General features: G+C 42.6%; 1 protein-coding gene across 1 annotated transcript in view; it reads right to left on the minus strand.

Moving 5' to 3' along the window:
• Positions 1–1,110: 1,110 nt before the first annotated feature.
• erfl3 (Ets2 repressor factor like 3) overlaps positions 1,111–18,848 on the minus strand; it is a 65,949-nt gene continuing 48,211 nt past the window's right edge. The window contains exons 3-5 of the mRNA XM_014987149.2: positions 8,715–8,830; positions 7,162–8,294; positions 1,111–6,820 (exon numbers count right to left, since the gene is read on the minus strand). Of these exons, the coding sequence (XP_014842635.2) occupies positions 6,167–6,820; positions 7,162–8,294; positions 8,715–8,830 (1,903 nt within the window). The 3' untranslated portion in view covers positions 1,111–6,166. The remainder of the gene's footprint in view (positions 6,821–7,161; positions 8,295–8,714; positions 8,831–18,848) is intronic.

Raw genomic sequence — 18,848 nt, forward strand, 5'->3', positions numbered from 1 at the left:
TTTGAGACATACAGATGATAAACTCCAAACAGTGTACAAAAAAATAAACTAAAGCTGAGGTATATTAGTCTGGAAAAGTTATTATGAAGCCCTGAGCATGAAGACGAGGACATCTGTCCAGTTGTGATCATAAACATCCTCCATCACCCTGCAACAGGTGCTGCAGCCAGACCTGCACTGATCTTCACAGCATGAAGTCCAGGAGAATTATTCTGGCTCCAAACAGCTGGGAACAATTAAAAACTGGTGCAGCCATGAAGAAAAGTCCATTTCGTCTTCAAAACATCCGCAGTTTAAATTAAATACAAAATACTGAAGCTTACTATGATTTCATAGCTGTTGTACGGTGTTGGAAGATGTAGGGAGGCTGGAGCAGGTAGGAAGGAAGGACAACAGAGAAAGGAAAAGAAGAAAAAATAGGAAGGATAGATGGTTTAAGACGAGGGCAAGGGCAAAAGGAAGGACTCAAGAAAGGAAAGAGGAAGGAAAAGAATGTTACAAGGAAGGAATGAAAAGGATACATGGAAGAGAGGAAGGAAATGATGTAAAATAGGAAGAAAGGAAGGACAGAAGAACATGGCAAAAAGAAAAAAACAGAAGAAAAAGCTTGAAAGGACAAAACGCAGATAAGAAGGGGAGGAAAGGATGACAAATAAGAAAGAAAAGGAAACGGTAGTAAAAAATAGGAAAGGAAAAAAAGAATGACATGGATGGGAGAAAAACTGCACAAGAAAGAAAGAAAAGAAAAAAATAAGAATACAGCATCTGGGAAGTGTAACACTGAAAAAAATGTAGAATTACAACAATTTCTTTTATTTGTCTGGAAAGCACTAAAACCAATCCTCAGACCTGGAACTTATCATTGAGGAAAAAAGGAATAAATTCCATCCTTCTGTCTTAAAAACGCTTTTCGTAAAGAAGCATTTTGTGAGTAATTTTAAATTTGCTTTAATCTTGAAACAACCAAATCTTTCATGCACGCACGTTGGCTCGGTGTTGTGACGACAGAAAGTCTGAAGTTAATCTCTTTGTTTACAAATAAACACACAATAAAACCCTGAATCCCCTGAATGAATATGGATGCATTAAGGAAGAGCAGCGGCATTCATATTGGGGTTTTAACTGGTTTTAATTAACCCTGATTACATCTTAATTACAAGTTTTGAAAAAAAAAAAAAAAAGAAAAAAAAAAACAATGAAAGAAGCGCAGAAATTCAATGTTACATCATAGTATTAACTCTCCGGTCTCCGTGTGAGGTGTTACGCAACAGCTCTGGGGAGAGAAGAGGAGAGAAAACAGACTGAAAGAGGGAGATCTTTACACTGTAAAACACAACTTTCTTCTTTTAAAATCATACCCCCCCCAAAAAAAAAAACAACACAAGGAAAATATACAAGAGTGAGCGATAAAAGTAACATTATAAAATTAAAATGACAATAAAAGACAAAAGAAAAGGATAAAAACTCCCTCTGTGCCCTGAAATAAAACCCTCGCCCGCTTTGCTTCCTGCTCCATCCCAGGTGGTAGATCTCTGTCAGCACTGAAGTTATTGTCACATATTTCACTTATATCACATAAAAAAAAAGAACTAAAAGCTGGAAAGGATTCAATACAGGGAATGAAGTTCAGGGGGTCAAATCATTAATACCCTCCATAGTGATGCTCACGACGCAAAAAGCAACAAGTAGCCGAGCCGCGGAATAAAAATAATGCCAGGTGGAGAGGTAACTTACTCAATAAAAACAACAAGAATCCATATTCATACTGACATCATAAAAATAAACCAAGAAGTCTGTACTCTTTTTTTTTTCTTCTTTTTTTTAATGGAGAAATGTAAAATTTGTGCCGTTTGTCTGACAGTTGAGGCCTGTAACAGGATGAGAGTGTAACTGGTGACCTTTTCACTGCCGAGTCCGTCGGCAGGAAGTCCGACACGGCGAGGAAACGTTCGGCAGCGAGACCACAGAGAGCGCAAAGCAGCTCAGACGGGCGTCATGTCTGTCGCTGAGATGTGGTGAAGTAAGGCAGCTGTCAGTTCAAATACAGACGTACGACCTGGTGGGTGTGTGTGTGTGTGCTTCAATCCAGACCACCAGAGGTCTTAATGAGAGAAATTTAATCAGTTCAGCCACAGACAGACTGCAGATCATCTACTGTTCCTTGAAGGACAAACACAAACAGGTTAAAAATCTGAAAAGTGCGGTGTGCATTTATTTTAGAAGTTGCTTGTAATTAAACTGGTAATTAAAGCCAATCTGTGTGCCATTTCATTTTAGTATAAATCCAGATGTTGTTTGAAGGCTTTGGATATCTGTTAGAGCATAATAGTGAACAAAGAGCATGAAGGCTTCAATTCTAATAAATAAAATGGGTTTAGAGCCACAAATACCATGATCTTATAGCTTTTGATAAATATCTATCTTTTAAATATCTAACTTTTGATGGGATGTTGATATTTGCACATATTGCCAACCTAATAAGAAAAGTAGATCATATAAAAATGGTTGGTACTTCTAGTATCATTGCTATGGAAATGAAATGTAGAAACTGAAAATAGCTAAAACATGCATTTGTTATTATGTCTTTTTAAAACTTCAGTTATTTCTTCATGATTTTTAGTCAAAGTTTTTAATAGCCGGTGGGGATTGTCCAAAGAGCCATTTGTGGCTCCGGAGCTGCAGGTTGCAGACCCTGGTCTGGCTATTGTTGAAAGAAATGTGAGATAACTACCATCTGCAGTTTTCCACACCATCACTATGGTGAAGCATGGTGGTGGAAGTATCATGATCTGGAAATGCTTCTCTTCAGCATGGAGGCTGCAACAGACTTGAGACTAAACCAGGTGTGTCCAAACTTTTTAGTCTATTTGCAGCAATAAAAACGTGATTTAGGTCGCTCTTAATTCAAAAATAAAGTATTTAACCAAGTTTTAAAAATATAATTAAAGACAGATTTGGGTCAATGGATAGATGTGTTCTGATTTGATGGTTTATAAATAGATGAAAAGTTCGTGTTGTATCAAAGGAGATGAGAAGATTTTAATTTATGGGTCAGAGTTTAGTCCTAGTTGAAAAAAAGTCTCCATCTGCATCAACTAGGGGAGGTCCAAAGCGTGGCCCAGGGGCCATTTGTGGCTCTTGAAATTATTTTTGATCGAGTCAAAATGAAAATATGTGGCAGGACTTGAAAATTCATGTTCACAGAGATTCTCAGTCCGATCCAACTGAGCTTGAGCTTGTTTGCAGAGAAAAACAAGCTAAAAGATGTAGATGTACAAAGCCGGTGAAGACATGACGACTGAAGAGAGGCCAACCACACTTTTCAGATTTAAAAAAGTAAAAACGAAATCAATGCATCTTTTCCTCTGCAATAACTTGTGTTGGTTTATCACATAAAATACAACAAAGCTTGTTGATTCACCGACAAAAAGATTCAAAAAGTTTTTCAAGGAACAGAGGTAACCAACCAGGTGACGTCAGGATGTCAGAGCCTGTCAAAAACACTCGTGTGTGTGTGTGTGTGTGTGTGTAAAAGTGCATAGATTTTAGGGAGAGGGGCATCTCGGTATAATAATTAACCCTTTTCTCTCAACTGTGCTGAACTTTGAAGCGTTAACACTAACTGGAGTAGGAGAACAGCGCAGGATTAGCGCCTCGCTTAGCCGGCTCTGACACGCAGAGGAAGCCTGGAGAGGTGGCCTGCAGCCAGGACAGCTCCGACCAGGGAGAACCCCGCTGAGCAGAGCGAGACTCCAGACGGGAAAAAAAAAGAAAAAAAAAAGAAAAAAGCGCTGCACGCTGAAAGGGCAGGCTACTGCAAAACCAAGTGAACAGCAGAGCCAAGCAAACCGTCTGAATCATTAGCAGTCTGCTGGTTTTCTCTTCCTTCCTCTGATGGACCGGCCTGAGCTCTTTGTTTACATATGCAACAAATATACAAGAAATCCCCCACCGCTCCTTGTTCTGCTGCCCCCATAATACCATCTGAAAATGATCCACTCACCATAAAAAAAAAAAAAAAAAAAAATCCATCATTAAAATGCTGTGCTTCTCTTAAACTCTTCCGTAATCATCTCCGTCTGAACATATATAAAGATATATTCTGCGTGTGGCTTTAGAGCTCAGTTTGAACTATTTTACAAGCTTTAAAAAGAAGGCGATCAGCGGCAGTGTGTGTTTGGAGGGAGAGGGAGCTGTGACGGCAGTGCTGTGCATGTGTGTGTCTGTGTGTCGTTGCTGGTTTAGTTTAACACTACGATTGTTAGACGAGCTCGAGCTGCAGCTGAAACTACTTCAGGTGGAGAAGCAGAGATTGGTTCGCTCTTCCTTCGTGTTTTTAACGCTCCCCCACATCAACCTGGGGCTCATATTGTTTCTGCGAGAAGAGAGTCGTGATGTTTCCACACGTGGTCCACGAGAGAACACTGCAAAAACACAACATCTCACCAAGTATTTTTGCTCCAAGTACTAGCGCAAATACCTTAGTACATCTGGAATGAGACAAAACTAACTCAGAAGAAACCTTTGAGCAAGATATAGCAGCCTGTTTTAAGTAAATTATTAATATTGATGAAAAAGTACTAGTTCTACTGGCAGATTAAAGTGAAATAATCAACTATTGTTTCATCAATAGTAATGAATTCTTTACTCAAAACCAGTTCCTATATCTTGCTGAAAAGTTACTCTTCAGTTAGTTTTGTCTTATTTCAAGTGTCTTAAGATATTTTCATCAGGAAATAGAGCAAAAAAACAAAACAAAAACAAAACAAAACAAAAAAAACCTGGTTATATTTTGTGTTTTTGAAGTGAAACAAGACAGAACAGGAGGAAATCAGAGGGGTGGTGGTGTCAAAGTCAAATGTTGAGGGAAAAGTTGACGTCTCTGCTTGGTTTGGGCTCGATAAAAGTCCCTTGAGTCCCGTTCGATGTGTCTGTGTGGATCCAATAAAGATACAGCAAAAGGCTTCCCTGAGTGGAGAGGGCCAGACTAACACCCAACAGCCCCACTCGCCACTTTCCTTCCTGTCCCACATGATCTTTCCTCCCAGCCGCCCTCCTCTGTCCCACCCAGCATGTCTCTCTCCAGGGCTCTCGGGGTTTGATGCAGGCACTTAGAAGTCCCGTTGGCCTGTAGGGCGAGCTGCAGGGCTGTGAGGGGTCGTTTCTCCTGAGGAAAGAGTTGTGTGGCTGCTGATGATGAGAAGATGGGAGCTTCACTGGCCTGGTGCAAAAACACCAAATTCTTACCAAGTATTTTTAGTCTAGTTTCTAATGCAAATGTCTCAGTACACTTGAAATGAGACAAAACTAACTTACTCAGCAAGACGAATGAGCTTGTTTTAAGTCATTAATTTAATATTGATGAAAAAGTGCCAGTTGTAAGTGAAGTAAGTAGTACAATTTGATTATTCACCAACAACTAGGACTTTTTCTTAAATACTAAATCGTCTGTTTTTCATTTACTAAGGCAACAATGTGGAAAGCCTAAATATTCTGAGTGTGTAAGATTTTATAGATTTAATTAAAATTTTTGTTAAGTGTCGAGCAGGTAAAACTAAGAAAAATCACAATAAACAAGTTGTTGCCCCCTTTTTTATGTTTTGAGTTTTTAAATACATAGATTTCATGAAAACGTTGCATTGTCGAGCTGGTAGAATGTTAAAAACAAAGTAAAATCGCAATAAATTCACTTTTGCATTTTTTAATTTCAGCAACTTTATGTCCTGCCAGTAATTTCAATTTGGCAGTTTCCACAAAAAGTTTGGGCACCACTGGTTTAGATTAAAAAATATTCACATATTAAAATGGTCTAGTCAAAGTCTAGACCTAAGTTCAACTGAAAATATGTGGCAGGACTTGAAAATGTGACTCTAAACAAGCTCCGACATTGTGCTGAACTTGTATATAAATTTTGTCTTATTTCAACAGTACTAAGACATTTGGACTAGGAACTACATAAAAACGCTGCTTGTTGTGATTTTGCAGTGTGGGAGCTGGTTCTTCCAGGATTGATGGCGGCTCTGACTCAACAGGAGTCTGGCTGTGTCAGTGTTATGAGCGTGTGTGTCAGGCTCTGCTCTCGGGTCGTCTAGTTTGTCAGTGTGGGAGTGGGATTACATTTACAAACTCCTGTACTGCTGGAGCAGTAGTGTTGGGGCTGCGCTCCTCAGCAGTCTTTGTTCTCCAGGGACAGCTGGGCCGTGGCGCGGTGCAGCTCGGCGCTGACCCTCCGATGTGAAGCCAGAGGTGCTGATAAAGACCCCTCATAAGCTAGCGGAGGGGGACTGTCTCCGTCTTCCCCGTCCTCCTCCATTTCCACACATCCGTTAGTTTGCCTCCCTTTATTCCTCCCCTCCTCCGGTCGGACCTTCTTGTCGTCCGACTCTTCCTGTGACGCCTCCATGCGCTGGTCCTCGCTCCAGCGCCTCTTGAACCGCAGTTTCAGAGGGATGCACTTCCCCTGCGTGGCTCCGGTCGAGGCCGCCTGGGACTGGGAGGCGTGGCTCTCGCCCGGCTCCACCGGTTCACTCTTGAGGGCGGTCAGGCCGCGGTGGGCGTGCTGCGAGGTGAAGAACGGCATCAGACCTGGAGGAGGAGGAGCGGGGGCTTTGAAGACGTCCTCGTCCAGGTCTTCGTCCTGCGACGGATGATGGGCGGCTGCCGTGCCGTTGGACAGGTGGTGGTTGTGGTGATGGTTTGAAACTCTGGAGTATCGAGCGGAGAGGAGCTCAAACTCATTATCTCTTTCGTCCGGGTCTTCATCGCTGATGTCCGTCACCTCCACCTCTTCCTCTGACTCTATGTCAGAGATGGGCTCCACCTGAGGAACGATAAATCACAGCATAAATTAAGACAGAAACAGAATTATTATCCAGCAGTTTTATTTATTCTGCAACTAACCTCACTTTCTTCTTAGTCTACACCTTGAAAGTATTCATATCTCTAGAAATTTTGACCCATAACTAGGGTTGGAGCTAGGGCTGGCACCTATATGAATCCTGAATAACACACGACTTTCTATTGGTCCATCTCATGCTTGTAAAATCCAATGAAACACAATGATGTTCATAGTTGAAATGTGAGGAACTGTGGGAAACGTTTTGCCAGGTACACTAAAATGACCGAAGAATTAAACTCTGATTAAAGAGAAGGTTTACACACCTTTATCTTTGGGAGTCCAGCACTGTTCAAGGACTGTGTTGAGGAGGAGGCAGAAATGACCCCTGACCCGCTTGCCGAGCTCAGGTCGCTGCCAAAGGACAGCGAGGACCCCAGTCCAGAGGTGGAGGACATGGACCCGGACCCGGAGCCAGAGGACAGGGAGCTCTGCCTCGGTTTACCCTGGCTCTGTCCGTCCCTCTGCTTCCTCCCCAGAGGTGGTGGCTGCAGCTTGAACTTGAAGGGAGACATGTGAGGTGGCTCCTCCCCCAGGTGGAGAGGGTGGTGCATGGGGTGGGAATGGGGGTGTGAGTGGGCGGAGTGAGGAGGCTGTGGGTGGTGGTGGGCAGAGTGAGCCAGAGACGGGTGATGGTGTCGGTCTCCGGCCCTCTCCCCTCCTCCGCCTCGCTCTGCCCTCTCAGCGGCCAGGCCGGGCTTGTCGGCGGCGGGCCGGTGGGGCTGTGGGATCACGATGTTGGGGTACTGGAGGAACGCCCGGGGGCTGAGGCCGTAGTTGTAAACGGACTGGGTGTGGGCCTGCAGGTAGCGCTTCATGTCCTCTGGGTTGAAGGAGAAGTGGGAGCCCAGCATGGGAGACAGCGTGGGGGACGGGGTGTAGGGCAGGTGAGACGTTGGGGTCATGGACAGCGCTGGAGACAGAGGAGGGGCCAAGAGGCCCGCCCCTGGGGGTCCAGGCAGAGGGGACACTGGGAAGGGAGACAGTGGCTCCTGGTGGATACGGTGCCCCGCGGGGCCACGCGGCCCGGGGTGGCCTGCAGGGTTACCCGGCCCTCCATACATACGGAAGAGAGCCTCATGAGACAGACGTGGATGGATGATGCTCCGGTAGCTCCCGCCGCCGCCAGGGCCCCCTCCTCCTCCGCTCACACTCCTCTCACCCCTCTCCTCTCCTGCACCAACATTCCCCTCCTCGATCTCTGAGTTGACCGAAGTGCCGTCGCTGCAGTCGCTGACGGAGCCGCGGGCCATCCGTCGCGCCACGGTGCTGAACATGCCCCCGGGGCTGCGCAGATCCTCGTTGGGGGAGAGGACCTCAGAAGGTGTGGAAGGAGGGAAACGGAAATGGGTTCCTGCTCCGGTGGGGACAGGTGGCGCACTCTGAGGTACACTGCTTCCTGGGAACACCAATGAAAAAAAGAAATTAAACGAAATGTCCTGAAACACTCCCATATAACCGAAGCTGCATTTCCACTGACCAAATACGTGGGACTTAACAAAATGTAATGTTTGTTACTGGTCTCTCATGTGGCGACTGTATGGTGTTTTAATTACTTTATTTTTGTGTTTTTATGATGCAAAGCAGTTTGATCTGCCTTGTAGCTGAAATGTGCTATGTTGATGTTTGCATTTTTTTCTGTTCTTTGTTTTAAGAGTTGCTCCTTGTTCTTATCTGCCTTAGGATAACGGATGAAAACTAGCTGTTGTGCTAACTTGGGCATATTTACATTGAAGCTTACTGCTGACATGTTGACTAACATGCCAAGTCCTAATTTAATTACATAAATACAATGAAATATTTGATCATGCAGGCTTACCAGTGGAACCCACATCGAAAAATGGGTAGTTGACCAAAACCAGTTTGTTGAAGTTGAACTTATAGGTGAACCTCTTGCCTTTGGTCTTATGAAGGATCCTCTTGTTGTAGTAGTATCTGGAAAAGAGCAAAACCGAAACACATCGCACTATTTAATTCAAGTCTCAGGCGTCGTGTTGCATCAATCATTTCATCGAAATCATGGAGGCTGCGACAGATGTGCCTGCACGCACTAGCCCACACTTTAATAAGGCACGAGTCTTTCATGTACCCCTCACCGCCGGCACAACAGATATTACAGAGTGTTGTATGACATTTGCACAAAGCAGACCCAGAAAAAGGAGGACGGAGGAGGAGAGGGGAGGGTGAAGGAGATGAGAGAAAACAGACAGATGAGCCGTGGAGCAGCACAGTGATGCTGTGTGTAAGGAAAAACAAATGACTAAAAAGAACAGAGGCTGGTGTGAGCGGCATCACCATCCCAGCCAATAGGTAGAGGGTTATTAAGACAGGACAGACTGAATGAAGATTTTACAGGAGGATGGTTTGCTTAGAGGTGTTTCCACACCTGACAGTCCGGTCGTTTGATTAGGGGCCAAAATTGCAACATTTGCTACATTTTCAGTTGGTTTGGTTTGCTTTGGCTCTAAACTGTGACAAAAAAACTAACTAACTGAGATGACATGATGACCCTCAACTGTCATGTCATCTCTTCGCCAGTTATGATTTCATAAAGAGAAATCATAAATGCACCAACAATGATATTTAGCAGGTCAAGGTTTTACAAAAGCAAAGACAGGAACTTGCATGTTTAATTATAGCTTATTTATTATACCAGTTTATTTTCAGTTTTAAGTAAAAGTATTACAAATTGTTGTGTTATTGCCATAACGCTGTGGTACCCTTAAATCAAAACAACATGCTATGAGATTCCCATATTTATTTGTTGGTTTTATTTATGTAAAAGAGGGTTCAAATGGTGTCAGTGTGGTGCCACACACCAGACGGGAGATTTTGTTATCATTTTGCTAGATTTTCATTTTATGTAACAGCAAAGCAAATCCACCAATAATTCAACCCATCTTTATCTGTTTATGTAATGGCCATTCTCTCCATTTCTCCCCCTGAGCTTTCTCTCTCCCCCATGGTTCCTCCCTACACTATAAGGCTCCATTTTTATTAACCTTTGTCCAGCTACAGCTCTTTATGTAACGTCTCTCTCCTTTCTTATCCTGATCCACATCCACTTTTATGTAACCTCCAGAACCCTGGCAGCCACACACCGTCTAAGGGCAGCAGGAGCAACACAGAGACAGGTAGAGAACAAGCCAGGACCCTGCATGCCTCCTAATTTTTACACAAATACACTTTAATTTTTTTTCAGCATGTGTTTTCTAGCACGAGTTAGATAATGAGGCCTGGTAAAGATAAGGGTTTCTTGAAGGTATGTAGTTATTGTTTGGTTAATCAAAGCCCTCTGACGATCATTTAAACTCAGTGGTAGTTAACTGCATGGTGGTGTGTGTCTGTTTTTCCTGTTGCCTTCTTCCCTCCTCTTATTATGCCTATTACCAGACTTTTTCTACCATTTTTCTTGCTCTGGGAAGAAGCTGTTGCTCTTTTTCACTTGTCCTCTTCACCCTCCCTTCTCTTCTTCATTTCTCCCTCACTGATACCCCCCGTCTTCCACTTTCTCCTCCAACTATCTCCACTGATCCCCCCCGAGGCGATGGGTGAGGGAGGGAGGGACAGCGAGAGACAGGACAGGCCTGCACTGTTGAAAACATTGTTTACGCCAGGCACAAAGCAGCATGTAATTTCTGCTCTAGGGGAGACACTCACAAGGGTCTGGAGAGGAGGGAGGGTGAGGTGATCGGGAGCAAAGGGAGGGAAGGAGACGGAGAAGCAGGCAGGAAATCAGTAAGAATTAAAATCAAAACAGGAGTGTGGCCAAATTAGTTGATTACTGAAAAGTCAACAAGCTGCACTGCTGACCGTCTGAGGGTCCGGTACCAATCCAGACTGGACAGAAAGTCAGAAAAGTTACAGGAACTCATTCTCAGTTGGAATACTCCAGATTCAAGGGTGGGTAAAAAATATTGATTCATCAATGCTTTGCAACTATCATAGGGTGTTTGTAGAAGACCCTATGATCATCTTCTCAAGTTTATGGGTAGTTGCATTACCGCCACCTACTGGTGAGGAGTGACAATTAAAATATTGTTCCAATACGGTTAAAAAATATTCAAAAATGTGAATTATCTCAGTTTCCACAAGGAGAATTATTTACGTTTAGATACCTTTTACTTTAGTTTTAACACACTACTGTCATGTTTTAACTTTTGTACTTCACACTGAGCACAAGTGTAATTTTGCCATTTTCCTGCTCAAAAATGTTAATATATACACTGTAAACAGTAAACAGAGAAAATAAAAAAATAGACAATTCATAAATTACTTCTATAATACTTATTATTAAATTGATATTAAAATATTTAAATCAAAACTGAATCTAAATCGAACCAAATTGTGACCCAAAGAAAATTCAGTTTTCCAGCTTTGTAGCCAAACTGGCTCACTGAAAAAGAGTATAAATAAATAGAATATAATAAAATATTAGTTTGAAATAATGTAAACCTCCCTAACTGGGAGCCCTTATCTACAACTTAAATTCAGCACCCACTTTGTTATCTGGATGTAAATATTCTCAAAGACGACTGTTAATGATCGAGATGCAACAACAATATTAAAATTAGGGCTAAAACACTTTGTTGTTCCATAAAATATGGAAAATGAACTTCAATCGAAGGTAAAACCTTTGTACACTAAAGATGAATGGATCCGTGAAGCAAGAAAATACCGAGATCCAAAGTTGGAAACTGCCAACAACTTAGCAGCAACTGGTGGTGAGTCTGGAGCACGTGGTGATCCACCCCCACCCACCGACTCCTGCGCCGTCATACGGGCAGACGGTCTTTGAAGAGCATTTGAACTCACTTCAAAAGAGAAGAAAGGGATTCTTTGAGTGCCTGTGTTTAGCTGCCCACCAAACTTGCCCTGTATGCACACACAGACACTTGCACCTCTAACACACACTGCGCCATATCATTCAGAAACACACATCAGTGACCCCTCAGATTTGTCTGCTGCATCTTTATTCCACTCTGTGCTGAACTGAAACGATGACCCTGACAAGATCCAAGGAAACAAAGGAGTGTGTGATTGATTGTAGGCGTAAGGCTGCAATTATGTCCAAAATCTGATGATCAAAGCAGAGATAAGCAGCAGTGTAATGCAAGGACATCAACACTTCAAACCACACATTAGTTATATTTAAAAACAAAAACCGACTCTCTCCTTTTAGAAAAATACACAACTATACATATAGGAACAACTTAAGAACTCAAAATTTATGGGTGTAATAACTAAGATGGAAACTAAAGTTAGGCTTTACAAACATCACTGGCAGTATTTTCAGATACTTGTTATTATGTTGTGTCTCATTGAGTGTCTAAAATAAGAACTAACAGGGTAACAATTTTGAGAAGTCAGCTGTTTAAGTTTCCAGCTATGTAACTGGGTTAACCAAGGCTGTGGTCTGCAGCGTTAAAATTATTTTTCAAGAAAAATGCAATGCACACGCTGAGCTGCTCTGTGCCTTCTGTGATGTCACCACAGTCATGTATAGATGGACGGATGGAAGTTTGTTGTGATCTGATCACGAAAAGATTTATAACCAAACTGCAAAACAAATACAAAAACCCCAATCATGAAAGGTAAAGGTCACACTAAACAGAGTTTGGTTGATTCTCTGGAACGATCTGACCAGCACCTTTAAAGTTTTACAAAATTTTAACTTTAAAGATCTAAAATAAGAAATATTTGATGTAACTAATGGATTGTGGGAAGAGCAAATCATGTACTTTGGTTTATAGTAGGGCTGAACCATATATTGTAGTGTCTTTGTGTGCTATATTCACATCACAAAGGACTGACTGGGGCACAATAATTGTTATCTGATATATTAAATATGTTATGAATCTGCATTTTTCACCCTAATGTAATAATATTCAGCCAGTTGGACAGAGTCATACGGCAACAGATGTTCACACTGGACACTAATGATGTTGCCCAAAATGCTCACAGAGTGATGAAAGCACAGATAAGAAAGAGAGGAAAGAAAAAAACAGGCATATATGACAACTGATATTTCAGTATTTACCACTGATTATCACCAGTGGCCTGACACTGGAATAACTCTCCAAAGCTGATAAAAACTATACTTATAGCATTTTCAAAAAGAGGTAAGATCAGTGCGGGGTAATCGTCAACAGGATGGCAGGAGTGCAGCATAACCCTAAGTGCTAAAAAACCCCACAATGTCAGCAGATGACAGATAAAGTTAGAGTTCAAAATGTTCTTGAACATCAAAGTGACATTGTCAAGTAAAAAAAAAAAGACTTTTATAGATGAACTGTGTTTAACATCCTGTAATTTGATGTCCTGATGAGCTCTTTTTCAGTATCACTCCACACACACAAACACACCAATGTCCTCCTCTAAAAGCGAACAGTGGCAGCCCCGCTCTGCGTGCGCGTGGACAGGCTGTGCCTTGCCCATTGTTGGGCCGTAAATAGGGGCTGACTGTGACAGGAAGTTAGGATTACAATACTCCCCATGCGTCCCATGTTTATTTTCTGCCTCTTTCGTCAGCGTCGGCTGTTACAAACACTCGCATCCCAGCCAGATCTACCTCAACACATATGCACACACACCAGCTGCTCATACTCAGGTGTGTGTTTGTGTGAACAAGTCGCACACGTCAAAGCCCTTCGTGTAACGGTGTTTGCTGAGTGGAAAAGGAAATTAAATGTGTTTGTGCGAGCATGTGGGCTGGGGGTGTGACTTGTGAAGATGTTGCATGCTCTGTACGAATGCGTGCAATGATATAAATACTTTTGATGCATTTACATCGATGTGAATGTGTTTACTTTGAAGAAAAGGATCTGGTCAGGCTCTGATTGGCCCGGTCACACGCTCTGTGGGCGCAGAGATGTAGTAGAGCAGAGCAGAAAACAGAGACCCCATTCAACTGAGGACAAAGACAAACACACAGAACTCATGTAAGTTGAATACATACATGCTGCAGATGGAGACAATAGCTAAACAATGCATGCAGTGGTTCTGTCCCTGCAGTTTCTCCCCGGCGCTAGGTGCTTCCACTGAATGCACGGCTGTAAACAGACAACCTCTGACCCATAAACAGACCCTGCCAGCGTGGCGGATAACAAGGTGCAGATGCAGCTGCATTTCCTGCAACAGGTTTTGTAAATGTGGTCACTTGGGTTAGGACAAAATGTGCAGCTTAAAAATGCATTTGTGTAACACATCGTGAAATTCTCGAGTGGTGGCCCATCAATTAAATAAATGCTGGGAAAGAACCGATTGTGTGTAAGGAAAGCCTGCTTGGGCAACAGTCTGTACAATGGTGCGTTTGTGCACACGAATGAGGGCATGAGCCGTGTTGGTAATCTTTACCAGCTGTGCGTGGCAGTCGCCGTGACCTCTGACCACCGAGCAAACGGTGGCTGATGACTGGCCCGACACGGAGGTCTGGGGGTCTAAGGGAGCTGGGACCTCTTAGCGTGATTACACTCATTAGGGCAGCGCTCTGCGATGCCTGATTGGTAACAGGCTTTATTTGCCTCCACCCTGCTTGGCTCATCGCAGCCGTTCTGTTTCATGAGAGCACAAAGTGGTGCAAGAAGTGAGCAGTGAAACAAGCAGGTTTAGGCTTTTTTATTTCTCATTTCCTTCAAGTAACCACAGATAAAACTTAACAGCTGTGGATTTAAACTCTCAGAAATCTTAAAGGATGGAAGTGAAGAAGACTGGAGGTGTTTTTATGTGGCTCTGGAGCCAAAAAAAAAAAAAAAAAAAAAAAAAAAGGAACCTCATGACTGCTTTAAAGGGGACCCATTATGTGGAATTCCAATTTTCCACGTTTTTATGCTTCCAATTGGATCTCAACTACTTCTGAAAACAGTCCAGGCACTTAAGAAAAACCACCCGGACGGTTCTCGGCAACAAGTTAATGCTTTTTGGTGTCTGGAAAACAAGCCGCTTCATAAAAACCTTGATTGTTAAGTCACAATCGATGAGAGCTGCACCGTTACCTAGAAACCTGAGCTGAGCTCCAGCACAATTGGTCACCTGGTTTTTCCGCTGTATGCATTGTACAATGGCTGCTGGAAAAGACTATTATGTTGTTGTTGACTTACCATCCAGAAACCACTTGCTTAATTCTTGTTGGTTGTGCAGGGGGCTTCACTTCTGCTTTTCAAAGACATATGGTTGTATGATTGAGCATCTGTTTGCAGCTACTTTCACGTGTGAATGTAAATGTTGGCCGATGTGGCCAGCAGCAGCTTATTTGGATTTAAAGTGACGACGCCCTAAAACAGCTCATTCTATAAGGAGCTGAAAATAGACAGAACTGACCAGACTAAAAACTCATTATTGAAGAATTATTTTGTGGAAAAAAAATTTATGAATGTGTTTTGTAGAGTCCATAGACTTATCCTAGCCTATTCAGGAAAGCATAATATTAATGATTCTGACTTTCTGCATCAGAACCTTTCCACATTTTGTCCGTAAAAAACAAAATTAAATGTATTTTAGGACTGTATACTTAAACGTTCTTAAAATTCCTGAAATTTGACCTAGGAGTGTGTAATGTACTGCATGCAGGACGTAAAAATGCAACAATAAAAGAACAGTGTTTAAAATTTGCTTTGCAAATAAAATTTGGAAGTGCTGCATGCCCCATTTGCTACAAAAAAAGAGCCCATCACTATATAATTTATTCCTGGTAAATCCAGCTATAAACCGAGATGTTTATCCAGCGATATAAAGGCATCAGAGGTTTATTAGAGAACATAAGTGAACAAACAGCATCATGAAAACCAGGGAACAGAGCAGGGAGGTCAGGGAGAAAGTTGAGGAGAAATCTGAAACACGTCTGGGTCATAAAACAAATTCCCAAGTGTTGAACACCTCACAGAGCTCTGTTCAGATCCATCATCTGAAAATATTGGAAAGAACTACAAGGCCGACTAACCTGAACCGACAAACCAGACAAGGACGACAATAGTTTTAGAAATAACCCAGAGGATCACTGTAACCCTAGAGGAGCTGCAACTTTCAGCTGCTCAGGTGGGAGAAACACTTGACATGGCAACAGAAGATTTTTATTTGTAAATGCAAATGCTTTGTTTGGATCTACAACATAAAATCCCAATTAAATCCACTGGGGTTTGTGGCTGTCGGGTGAAAAAATATGAAAAATTTGGGGGGATATGACAGAATACCTCTGTAAGGCTCTGTAACCACTTTAATTCACAAACAGAACCTGAAAAACGACATTTAACTTCTCAACATCCGCCGCTTCCACAAGCACGTTCCTGTACGCAAACACACACTCGCACAGTTTGAGTGTAATCCTCTCAACAGGAGCGGGAATTTCACAGCAGCCGTGGGAGCAGGAGGCCAGGATGACGCATGGGCCGAGGCCGCGTCCCCTCAGCGGAAAGCCGGCGCATACGCACATGTCCACACACAATGAAGGCGTCCTGATTAAGGGAATTTCCACCATGTGCGCGGCAGGCAGAAAAGAATAGGAACACCGGGGTAAAAATAATAATTACAAAAGCTAAGTGATAAAAGGAACACTTCAAAACAAGCAGGCCTTTTCAAGTGTGTCGGCTCGCTGCCACATGCTGACTGTGGGCTCCATTATTAGCAGACTGCAGGTTTTCTCCATATGAGGGGCACAGGGAGGCCTGCTCTCCAGCACTTCGCTCCATATGGGGACGGTTACTGTGCATGTGTGATTCTGTGCTCCTCTTATAAGTTCATCAATCTTTAGTCATCTTGATGTCTTGAGAGGATTCATTTCTGCATATTCTTGGTGTGAGGGCAGCGCTGGATTCAAATCAGGCATGCAATGATGGGCAGTAACGCGTTACTGTAATCCGATTTTTTTTTTTTTTTTTAAAGTATCGAGTAAAGTAAGGGATTACAATTGCAAAAAACAAGAATTTTGTTTGTGAGCGTCTCGGGGAGTTCATGCAGCGTTTAAAACTGACATTAATTTAACTCAGTGACAAAAACATTTCATGGGTGGGAAGAAAACGTATCTCCAGTGAAAACCTCCACTTCAAATCTGAAAAAGGACCTAGCAAGCTGCAGAAACCTCCGGATCCCCCCTCTGACATGACCGCTGTGGATACCGGATCTAATTCCACTGGGCAAACCTCCAACTGTCCCTCTCCTGCTAAATAGGAGAAAATAGATTTTTAAAATTCATTATTACTCCTCTCTGCACTTCATCTGTTAAAAGATGTCAACATTAGTAATTTGGAGCGAGGGGAGGAGTTTGATGTAAAGAAGAATACAATTACATTGAAAGGTTTGTTGCTTTATAGCGTATTCAGGTTGTGCATTGTTTTTAACTAAGTAAATGATTATTAAAGTAACTAATTACTATTGAAGATTATTCATCAGCAAACTGGATTATTTTCTTGTGAAAGTAAACAGAAATGAGTAATTAATTACCATCTCCCAGTACCCTGGCGGACACTGCCCTCATGTTGATCGAGGGTGCAGCATCTTGTTCGCTGGTCTTCTTGCTCTAATCCTGAAGTGACACCACGTCATACATGGTGTCCAACAGGGACAAACCAGGAGAAACCTGAGGACTAGACTGCAGGAAGGACTAGCTGCCAATTAGCCTCCAAGGCTGGTCCATCAGACGGAACTAAGACCCGCTATATATAAGCACTTACCGAGGCCTAAGCTCCAAATCTACTCCAGCTCCAAACGGATGGACAAGCTATAAATACAAAGTCAGACAGCAAGTATTCCTTTCTATCTAAATCTGGGAGGCTAAATCCAGATTGCTGGGCTCGATAATTGTGCCGTTAAATGTGGACAAACATAAGCGGTCTCTTTTAATGCCGTCTGTCCTCGTGGGACCCCGTCCGTAACGGACGTCGTCCTAATCTCACCAGTAAACGAGCGCTTTTAAGCTGCGCTATGGAGCAATCCAGTGCATTTTCCTCCCTTATGTGGCTTTCTTTAAAGTGCTTAACCTAATCTCAGCTGTCTTTTAAAGACACAACGAGTCGGAAACTAAAGGAGGAGTGAATGAGACGGGATCAGACCAGAGGAGTTCCTCAGGGTGACGGAGTTGCACTTAGATTCAAACGAACATGAACGGACAAAACTGTGAACATACAGAAACCAGAGCAGTGGATTTAGAGAATACTTACTCTCTTTTTGTCAAAGTCTAAATGCAAATACACTAAACAGATATTCCAACTTCAATATTTCAGCTTAAGCAGCAGTGGAAATAATTGTTTCTTCTTTAAAAATCCCAGATCAGGTTAAAGATTTTACACATTTTGTGTAAAATACCATGAGGTTTTGACTCAGGATTTCCTCATAATGGGAGCTTTTAGCGCTATGAACATCTAAAAAAGCTGCTCTGTGAGCTTCAAACTGAGGACATCCCTGTAATACACTAATGTACTTGGCAGAGTAGGTGTCCATGGATAAAACCTGAACTAAAAGGTGTAAAGGCCTTATTGGGCAATTGGGTTACTGCTGTAACTCTAATTGGAGAATAACAGCGGCTAAATTTATCCTGTCAAACCAATAAGGTTATTTCTTTTGCATCTAGACTGAGATGCATGCTCACTGTTGTCTTCATGTCCATCACAGTTACAGGCTTTCTCGCACTAGAACCGAACTACAAACTTAGGACTTGTTTCGATTAAAGTGAACTCTGGCACAGTTCGAATGCATATGTGAACACCAAGCAAACCAGAGAATGCTCCAAAAGCAGGAAGCAGACTACAGCGCAAGGCATTCTGGGTAAATACAACCAAACGAAGCGTGCGAGTCTAGCGCTAGCAGGAGAAATGGCTCATGGTCTTTTGTAGGATTTCTTTTACCTTTTTTCTTTTCCCAAAGGACAAAAAAAATCCTACAACTGTTAATTTCTACGCTGCTTCACGTCTTCTTTTGAGGTTTCTGTGTCGTTTCCTTCAGTGGTTCTTGGTGCAGCGCCACC

Source organism: Poecilia mexicana, unplaced genomic scaffold (assembly GCF_051168715.1).
Source record: "Poecilia mexicana isolate PSO_F unplaced genomic scaffold, ASM5116871v1 scaffold_16, whole genome shotgun sequence".
In the NCBI taxonomy this organism is placed as follows: domain Eukaryota; kingdom Metazoa; phylum Chordata; class Actinopteri; order Cyprinodontiformes; family Poeciliidae; genus Poecilia; species Poecilia mexicana.